At 27.7% G+C, this 10,984-nt stretch overlaps 1 protein-coding gene across 1 annotated transcript; it reads left to right on the forward strand.

The window, feature by feature from the left end:
* Nucleotides 1-3,426: 3,426 nt before the first annotated feature.
* On the forward strand, nucleotides 3,427-8,035 carry LOC112693460 (protein sex-lethal-like). Its single transcript, XM_025568553.1, has 5 exons — nucleotides 3,427-3,561; nucleotides 4,605-4,780; nucleotides 4,845-4,958; nucleotides 5,116-5,273; nucleotides 7,698-8,035. Exons 1-5 carry the CDS (start codon nucleotides 3,427-3,429, stop codon nucleotides 7,910-7,912), a joined length of 798 nt encoding a protein of 265 aa, XP_025424338.1. The 3' UTR covers nucleotides 7,913-8,035.
* The last annotated feature ends 2,949 nt before the right edge of the window (nucleotides 8,036-10,984 follow it).

The raw sequence follows: 10,984 nt of genomic DNA on the forward strand, positions 1-10,984 counted from the left end.
ATTGTAAAATTCTGCGTACGCCACTGTATTACATATATATCAGAATTCAGTTTTGCAATTTTGTGTTAAAATTAATAAATCTGTTATCTTTTAAATATCTTCATTCTTATTCCTATGAATATGCTGTATAATTCAAGCTATTTTGGGACATTGTTGACCTCAAAACTACATTAAACGCACAGGCTTGAAAATTATCTTTCGGTAATACAAAAAGAAACTGGGATAGTGAATTTAATTTTGACAAGTTTATTCATTTCTGAAAGCATATTACAAGGTGATCGCCCGATTTTTTAAAAATCTATAGCATTTTGAATGTCACTAATTTCAATTTGTTTTGACTTAGCAATATCAGTAAACAGGGCCGACATAAGGCTAAATGACGCTTCAGGCCAAAATGCCAACTGACCATTTTTCTTACAATATTCCGTAATATCATAATACTAAGAAAAAAATGTTGTTCGAGGACAAAAATACAGAAAAATTATATAATATACTCAACTTGTACATATCTTGTTATCGTCTAATTTTTTCATCACGAGTCATAATGGCTTGACGCGATCTCGATTAAACGATAGCAAATATTCGAGAATTTCTATATTTATAGAGTAACATATGAAAACATTCTTTGTTAAACCATAGTAAATATACTTATATTATTTTAATACATGGCTAAACGAAATTACTATTATAATTATCAATATTTTAATACAAAGTTAAGGTCCGCTCAAACCGAAGCGGTAGCGGCAACGAAATTTAATGTCCATACGTTTTAATACGAGCGCACTATCGCGAAATTAATACCGCGACGAAAATGTTACCGTAAGATTGAACGCTATATTTTTATTTTTCGCTTACCGCTGCGATAATCAGTTGTAAATTCCCAACTATGAGTTATCTACATTTTATTATTAATATATTAATATCTATAGAAAGTTTATCATTACATTCAGTGGCATAACTGGGAAAAAATCTAGGGGGGCAATATAATATATTTATTATTACCAAAACCCTGACACCTCTCCCCCTCACCATTTAAAACATATTTTTACTGTATGTATTTTATACAGTATATTTAATTGTCTGATTTTACATAAGTCTTTTAACTCATTTTGTGGTTTAGATTAACACAAATTGTAGGTAGCAGGTATTAGGTACCAATATTGTTAAATAATACCCATAAGAGTTCATTAATAAAAGGTGCTGTTTGTACTGTTGGATTATCTGGGGGGACAAAATTATACCTTTATCTCTCAAAAAATTGTCAGGGGAGCACTTACCCCGGCAACAATAACGCCACTGATTACATTGTATGATATATTTTGACTTTATATTCAAACACATATCTATTCACCGTAATCGTACACCTTGCAGTTGAATCTAACGTCGTGGTCTTTGAATGTATGATTCTCTTGTTTAAAATTTATTGTTTATAATAAAAATAACCAATGAAGTTGAACAGTTAATAGCTATTGTTAAAGAATATCCCATCATATATAATATGACACTTCCAGAATTCAAGGATACGAGAAAAAAAGATTATATTTTTCATTTTTTGTTTTGTATTTTAAAATATTAATATTAATAAATAAAAATATAATAACAACTAAAGTACATGTACACGCATGGTTGTCACCATGTCGACTAGTAATTTTCGGCGAAATATTTCGCTCTCCGGTTAGGTTAGATCAGCGGTATTTAAAAAGCGATAAATACAGCTGCCGTTAACGCTGCCGCTACCTCTTCGGTTTGAGCGGACCTTTATAGGTATTTTATATTAAAAAAAAAATAAAAATATTACCCACACATATGCAAAATTGTAAAAATAAATTTCGGTGCCCCTCTGAAAATGGCGCTCTAGGCGACCGCCTTAGTCACCTTACCCTCACGCCGGCGGTCAGTTAACATATTTCTATGCAGTATTCATTTTTCATAGTTAAAATATTTTCCATAAATTGTAATTTGAAATTTTTTTATCTTCGACAATTATTCATTTTTCAAAGGAACATAAATGATTAATTACAATTATTCTATGATTTTATTGTTATGCCCAACAACTTAAAAAAATAAACTTTAAATTTTTTTAAGTTTGATGGAAATAAATAGATATGACTACTTTGAAAATATTTCTTTGGAATTTTTTTTATTCTCTAATGTGGTAGGTACTTTAATGATTAGCTTATTAGATTTATCGAACGTGTCTTCTCGTATTATATAAGTTTTTATCTCTGTTGCTGCATCGACTCAATTACATTTTTATTTTAAGATTTGCTTCTTGGATATCCATAAATACTTTTTGAATTAATAATTTTAATTTTTTCTAAAATAATGATCATTGTTCTTGTTACAAGAATCTTTTATAGAATAAAAAAATAACTTTAGTATTTGTTTAAGAAAATCACTTGCCTTGACTCCATTTTCTAATTTTTCTTTAGAATAATTTTGCATTAACTATTAAAACTGCATAATTAATGTTTTACAATAAGTTTATTATATTATAAAAAGGAAAAGAAAAAATATATTAATTATCAACAACATTTGATTAAATTTTAAGGGGTGCTTCAAGAACTAAAAAGAAAAAGTTAATTCAATGGCCCGAGAACCCAGATAGCGGTCTACACAGACCCTTGAGGTTTCACCAATTAATTGGTATTGAACGTAATGTAGGTAAACAAGTGACGACTGTATATCGCAATCCGGCACTCCTGTGATGGGTGGGTGGGGTTATCCCGTGAACTAGCGGTTCGGCGGTGTGTAGCCACGGAAAATAATAACAATAATAGCTGTAATATTGGAGATGCGTGACGTTGGCACCACTGCGTTCGCGTAGCTCAATCGATCCGCGCCCCTTCCCTATACAACCGACCGGTCGTTTACGAAATCGCACACTCCCCACCATCCGGTTCCGTGCAACCAAGCTCGCTCTGTCGTACTTTTAAGTAGTTTATCTACCCGTTGTTTTTTTTGGTGCGCCTTACGTTTTTTTCTTTTTTTATTTCAGCGCGTGACACCCCCTCATGTATTACTTATTATCCTTTTCCGTATCTCCTGGCCCTGCTGTTGTCGCATAAATCCTCAACGATTCCCCTAAGAAAACGATTCCGCGTCGTCGCGCGTACGACATCCAACGCCGTCACCCTCATCATCCCCGATAAAGGTCCGTCGTCGTCGTCGTCGTTGCCGCCGCCGCCGCCGACGCTGGTGAAACAAAACCACTGTAATTGTAGTAGTAGTAGTAGCAACAGTAATAGCAGTAGCCACCGTCACTGTCGCCGCCGCCGCCGCCGCCTTCGTACGCCGTACACGACTTCCTCCGCCGACTCGAATTCAACAGCGGTAGTAGTAGTAGCAGCAGCAGCAGCAGCAGTAACAACAGCAGAAACAACAACAACAACAACAATCACAACTGTACCATCAACAGCCGCCGGAATGGAGACGCAAGATACGAGTATGACTAACTTGATCATCAATTATTTACCGCAGTCGATGACCGACAAAAAATTACACCAAATGTTCACACAGATTGGACAGATCGAAGCTTGTCGCGTGATGAAAGACGTCAAAGTGAGTTACAAGCCTGGCAACGTTGTCGTTTGGTTTATTTGCGTGCGCGCCTGTCTTCGCATGTGATGAGTTGGTGCAAGTGGTGGAGGAGGAGGTGGTAGTGTAGGGAGAGGACTTAAATAGAACGTCATGGCTGGGGCCCTTTAATTTTGAGACTACCTGTATTACTATTGTGTTAAGTTTGCGTTTTTTCGCCTGGCACAAATTTTTAAAATTATTTGAGGAACACAGCATGTGCCTTCAAAAAAAAAAGTTAAGCACTTGATTAACCATTATAAATATTACAATATAAAATATGTTAGTTGAACTTTTGTAAATTTTTTGCTACGTACTGTTATTCATTTATTAGAAGGCGAGTAATTGTTTAATCTTTTAATTTCAATACATTTGTCAGATACTTTCTTCTCTCCTTAGATTTCTTTCTTACATATTTAATTAATCTAGTATACTTTTTTGAGATATTGTTAACAGTATATATCAGTGGTCGGCAACCAGCAGCCCACATTAAATTCGAAAACTAGAATATGTCATTAAATATCATATCAATGTTATGTATTGTCTAGCTCATGAATCCTTTTTAGTTAGTGAATGTGGCTCAAGGGTCCAAAAAGGTTGCCGACCACTGGTATATATTATTGAATTATTAGCAATAAATCATAACTGATAAACTAATGTATCTTAAAAGAGTTAAATTTTTATTTTATTATCTAATTGTTATGTCTAGGTATTAACTTTCAAATCATTTGATCATAAATTTCTAAATTTAAATTAATATTATGGAATTATTTTATAAAACTGTATATAAAATATCAGTTAATATATATAGGCGTATACTTAATAAATTAAAATATAATATTATTCTGTGTTAAAATTATCATTTTATCATCATTCGCTGATAAATATTTATTTATATCAAAAACTTGTTTATTATTATTACCAATATTGTGTAGAGGTTTATTACATTTAAGCATTTATTTGGGTAATTTTTTAAAATTAAATGTAAATTAATAAATGTTTTTACGAACAAACATTTTATTTTTTAGACTGGCTATAGTTTTGGTTTTGGTTTTGTCAACTTTGTTCGGCCAGAAGATGCTTCCAGAGCTATTGAGGTTATGAATGGTCTCCAAGTTGAAAATAAACGTTTAAAAGTATCATATGCTCGCCCTGCTGGGGAAGATATTAAAGATACAAACCTTTATGTTCAAAATTTACCTAGGTATAAATAATATTTAATATTATTTTTAAATAATTTTACTTATAAATATAATAAATTATTTTAGATCAATAACAGAAAGAGAACTTGAAGATCTGTTTGCTCCTTATGGCCAAATTGTTCAAAAAAATATACTTAAGGACAAATATAGTGGACTTCCTAGAGGAGTAGCTTTTGTACGGTAAGTTATTTATTTAGTATATAAGTAGGAAGTTTTTGATATAATTTAATGAATGTAAATAATTAAAGTATAACTAATCTATGGTTATAATTGTTATTGCTGTACATAATATAATGTGTATTTTATAACGTTTTTAACTAAGTTGTTTTTGTTATAGTTACAACAAAAAAGAAGATGCACAAAAAGCAATCAATCAGTTGAATGGTGTTTTGTTGGAAGGATGCACAGAGCATTTATCTGTGAAAATAGCTGAGGAACACGGCAAACAAAAAGCAGCTTATTTGGCTGGTCTACAAACCGGTTTAGCGCACAGAGGTACAAACGACACCCTCACATACTTAAGCTACTAGATAACAAAAGAAAAAAGAAAAAAACCTAAAAATTTCCCCCCCATTCAATAATCTATTTCAATGTCTTCGAGGTTACATGTCATAGATCAGAAACAAAATTTAATACCTTGCATTCTGGCGCTACGGTTTTCTGTAAGTATCATCAATTGTATCTAAAACTAGGCCTATTTATGATACATAAAAATGTTATAGTTAATATTTTCATTGAGGCTAAGTTTATCAATTATTTAGTTTATTCAGAGGAAAGCATAATTTTGCTTATAATTAATTTAATTAAATACAAATAATAGTTGCCTAGTATTTATTGCATGTAAATGATACAATAATTTTTACAAATAAATTAAAATTTAATTCATTGATATATATTTATATATGCATATACAATAAGAAAACTATATTGAATATTAGTATGTATAATCTAAATTATTTTTTATGAATCACAGTTGAGTCATGATAATTCAAACCAAATTTACCTTCTCAAAATCTTAAATTTAGTGGTTTTATAACTAGGTGCCACAATCTTATAAAAATTTAAATAATAACAATAAATAAAAACTGATATTGTCTTGTGTTAATCTTATGAAGAGCAAAGTGTGTTATGTTTACAAAAAATTGGAAACCACTATTTTATTAGTTTGAATTCCTTCTTTTTTGTTCTTCAAATTAATTTTAATAATTATTAATTAAATTAATTTGTTGTCTGGCTGAAATTAAATAATTGCAACTTTTTTTTCCTTGAGATTTGAGTTATTGCAATAGCTGTATTTTATAAATTGGTATTGTTCAAGAAAAATATATTTTTAATTCTCTACATTTATTGCATTTTTATTTCATCATATTATAATAAATGATAATAAATGTTATTTGGCTTGTAAATATTCAGTATTTTTGATATTCAATTTAATGATTTAGATTAACTATGATATTGTTAATTTTATTTAATGATCATCTTTATATATTAATAATTATTTTATGCACTGTAAAGTATTAGAGTAACTATTATTAAATTTTTGAATTTATTTTGAAAAGCATTGATTATATAAAGCTCTCCTAATATTTGTATTAACATTTACATTTAGCCTTTAGATATTTTTGCATTTCAGTAAATTTTTATTTATAAGTTAATATTTCAAAATTATTTATATTTTATGTCTTAATTTTAAAATAATTTATTGATTAATAAGTAAATAGATTCAATTGAATTTTATAACTAAAATTACTATACAAAAATAACATAAGTTTTTTAATATATTGTCTAAAATATTTTATTTCATTAATTTTTTACTTTGCAAATTAAAAAATTAAAAATTCTAAAATTACATTTTTATAAATTTAAGTATTAAACTATTACATTAAATTGATTTTATAAAAATAACTTTTCTTAAAATTATTTAGTTAGTATTAGTTCTAGTACAGTTAATTTAAAATATAATAGTTAGGTTGTTAAAATGTGATTTTTAGTTAAGATAAGATACTAATCAATAAAATTTTGTTTAAATTTAATGTAAAATGTACATATAATATTATGTACAAGGTTTGTTTATGAACAAAGTTAAACTTGAAAAAATTATTTGTTTGTTTAAAATAAAGTTAGTTTTCTATATGCAAAAGTATTATTTTTGAAAACAATTTTCAAAGTAATACTACTGCTTATATATTATAGAAATAGAATTTATCAACATAAATTAATTTAATGAAAAATTATTTTTAGTTATATTATTTTTTATTTACTAAAAAGTAAGAATATAAATGGTAATTTTTAAATTACTTCTAATCTAATTCTCAAAGAATCTAAAACGTTGGATTAATGTCACATACATATTGAATGTATTTGAATGTTAAGGTTATTTATAATAAATATATCTTTAACAGATGTTTTGTTTACTTATGTTTTATTTTATTTGAAACAACTTTACTTCTAAATTACAGTACATAATTTGTATGTTAATATTTTATAATTTAAATAATTACTATAGAAATATATTTATGAATTATTGTGTGCTAAGGCTAATATTACCTAAATTTATTGTTATAAATTTATTTCAACATTTGAAAAATATAATTTTATCTTTGCTTTAATTTTTTTCCAATTTAGATAAAGCTAATTTAAAAAAATGTAGAAACAATATGTACCTTTCAGAAAATAAAATGCATAGAGTTAAACTGTTATGAATCATGATACAATTTATGTTTCTTGTCTCCATGATATATCAACCCGACACATTTATCGTATTCCCATTTGGATAGCTTATTTCTTTTTGCTTTCTTTTTTTGCATTTTGGTCTAAAGGTTTTTTTTTTTTTTTTTGGACCAATTGATCAATATTTTTTGTATTTGATTGTTCTTTTTTTAACTCATAATTTTTTTAACTATTATTTTATATCTTTAGGGCCTAAAAATCCTCAAAACATGCATCAGTTAATCAGAACTAATCATGCAATTGACAAGTATCCAAATCCATTGTTGCAGCATGTGGATAGACACAATATTGGTGCTGTGCGCCAAGATAGAGCTAGTTACCGTTATACACCAGTTGGTATGTTTCCCCCACCACCACTGGCACATGGGTATAATATTGGCATTGGTAATGGCAATATGTATTAAAAAATGCACCAATGTGCATCAAAGATTACATCTTTGTACAAATTTTGAGGTTTTTTTCTTTTTAATGTAAATTAAATTAATATTATATTATATATATATATAACCTTCTACATAATTTGAAATTGCTCGATACATTATAAAAAAAATATGTTGTAGATTTCATTTATTATTATTATTTAGTATAGAAATTGTATTGTAAATAATTTCAAGTAACAAATAAAATTTTCATTTATTTCTATGGAATATTGAAATTACTCATAATTTTAATTTTGATATTATTATTATCCTTTTATATAATAATTATCTTAATTAGTCTAAAATATAAACCAATGCGTGTGTGCCTATATTTTAGTGTTTTCTACCTTATTGTTTTTTTAAGAATAATTTGTGTGTATGAACAATACTGAAATCATTAAAATTATCTGCCACACATTTTATAAAACTTTGGATTAATTTCTTTTTTAATGTTTTTAATATACGTGTTAAACTTTTTCGTTCATGATAAATAATATAAATTAATTTATATATAATTAAAATTAAAATTGTTTTTTTTTATATATGTGAAAAGTCGAGTTGCAGCTGTTGGATTTAATTTTTTTGGTGCTCAGTTATCGAGTAAAATAAATCAAATTATAATTATAGATATAAGTTATATTTAAACGTCTAATCGTCTACAGGAGACATATCTATAGATTATAAATAATATGGAAATAATTTTTAAAATGATTAAGTGACGTTTATATCATATAAATGACTTGTCTGCGCAATGTGTTTATAATTTGTATGTTATTTTTTCATATGTTGCTGTTTTTAAGTATTTTTTTTTAAATAATGGTTTTATGCTATTAAAATTTTTGATACAAAATATATTGATGTTGAAAGTATGTATACATATACATATATATATTAAATTTTATATGTGGTTATCACATTTATTTTGAAAATATTACAAATTGTTGTATAGATATAACAACATTTTTTAAAGAAATGGATAAACGTGAACTATTTTTTTTGTCAAATTATGTAATTTATGATGTCCCTTGATTTTTTCTATAGTTTTCAGGTTAACATTTTGAAGTAATTATTTTGTCACTGTCTTATTTATTTTAATAACATAAATTTAGTTATTTATAACATTTTAAGCTTATTCTGGCATTAAATTATCATTATTTATCACAAGGAGTAGAAATGGTGACTTATTGTCTAATATTAGACACAACATCCAATGCACAGTAATTTAGACCTGTATCAAATTTTGAGTACAAAATTAAGAAAATAAATTTTCAATTAAAATATTAAAATATAAGTCTAAACATATTTTCATATATTTTAATAGGATTTAGAGCAAAAATAAGTATCAAAGTTACTTAAAAGGTAATTTTGAAGTGGGTAATATAATTCTCAATTTTTATTTTTTTTTTGACCTAAAAATAATATAATATAAGTCATAATATAAAACAGTGGTGGCCAAACTCTACCTCGGGTCATTACCGTAGTTTGGCCACCACTTATATAAAGCATCAATTAGTCCATACAGACAATTGAGTTAATTCACATGTAAGGTGTCATTAAGTAGTAATCATTATATACACCACAGGTTCCCAAAGAGGTCTATATCGACCCCTTGGGGTCGATTCGGACCTGTAAGGAGTCTATGTCAATGAAAAAAAAATAGGGGGCGCATCATGTGTGTAAATAGGAGTTCACGAGAGTTATAAGTCAAAAATGTGTGTCGTCATTTTTACGAAAAATGTTTACTAGAAGAACTTCCAAGGAAAACTGGAATAAGTAGTAACAATAAACTTAAGGTACAATTTAGAAATCGGTATCAGCAGTTCTGGCATCAGAGAGACATACCTGTAACTTTTTTTGCTTTATGGAGAATCGCAAGAAAGTTCTTGATTTATTTTTTGTCATCGTGGAAAAAGGTTTCAGCACAGTTGTCAATCTTCTTACAAAAAAAAATAAATATATTGGAAATTACTGATAGAAGAGATTTGAGGTTAAACCTGACTATTTTGAAGCCAAATATTGAAAATTTACTATCAAAACATCAGGCTTATCCTTCCCATTAAAGATAATTTTTTTTTTCAACGACCTTGATTCTTTTTCTATGGTATTATATTTAATTTGCATTTTTTATTGTTTTAATTATTAAAAAATTAATTTTAATAGTTTCCTTATAAAAGAAATAAAATTATTAAAAATAACACGTTTTTTATTTGAAAAAAAATGCATTCCACAATAAAGCCTATTCAGGTGAGCAGATCCGTGTAAGTTATGAAAAACACTTAGATGAGTTAGTAAGCATTTAATTTTAGAGGTCTACGAAAATAGAAAAAATGGGCACGTGGTCAACGGAGAAAAAAGTTTGGGAACCTCTGATATACACCATAAAATATACTGTACTAATAATTTTAGCAAGATATTTCCATTCATACATTACATTTTTTATTTTTCTATTTTCTATTTTGTAATAATTAGCATTTCCTTGTTGCGTGCCGCCATCCAATCATAAAGATGTTGAAGATTTAGGAAAATATTCCAAATAAAAATACTCAATATAGTTAAATTGTCTATTTAAAATTTTTCTAAGAACAATTAATTAATTAAAAAGATGATATTGAGTGGAGGTGCTCGTTACTACTCGTATAAACCACATCTAAATATTGGTCTATTCTAAACCCCCATATAAACTTAGGTCTCGTGGGAATCAATCGTGCCGCACTGTGCGAAAGTCGTTTTCGATTATTATAAATATAAGATTTATCACTTTAGTGACCTCGTTAATATTGTTATTCGCACATCTTTCATATTTATCATTTTGAAATGTAACCATACAATTCACATATAATATGTATTTGTTTTACCTTCTGATTTTAATTAAAATTCTTTTCTATTCATACGAATGCGAATATTATATTAATAATAATCATTTCCCGATTTCTATTATTTATGATTTACGTGGTCCCGCCCATGTTGTAAGAGTCGTAAGGACCCACATTTATGCATTTCCGTAACATCCTTTACTGTTTATTTTTTTACTAAACGTCAGTGGCGCACTCAGGGGGG

The sequence above is a fragment of the Sipha flava genome, unplaced genomic scaffold (assembly GCF_003268045.1).
Source record: "Sipha flava isolate LNK unplaced genomic scaffold, YSA_version1 117_pilon_pilon, whole genome shotgun sequence".
NCBI lineage: Eukaryota > Metazoa > Arthropoda > Insecta > Hemiptera > Aphididae > Sipha > Sipha flava.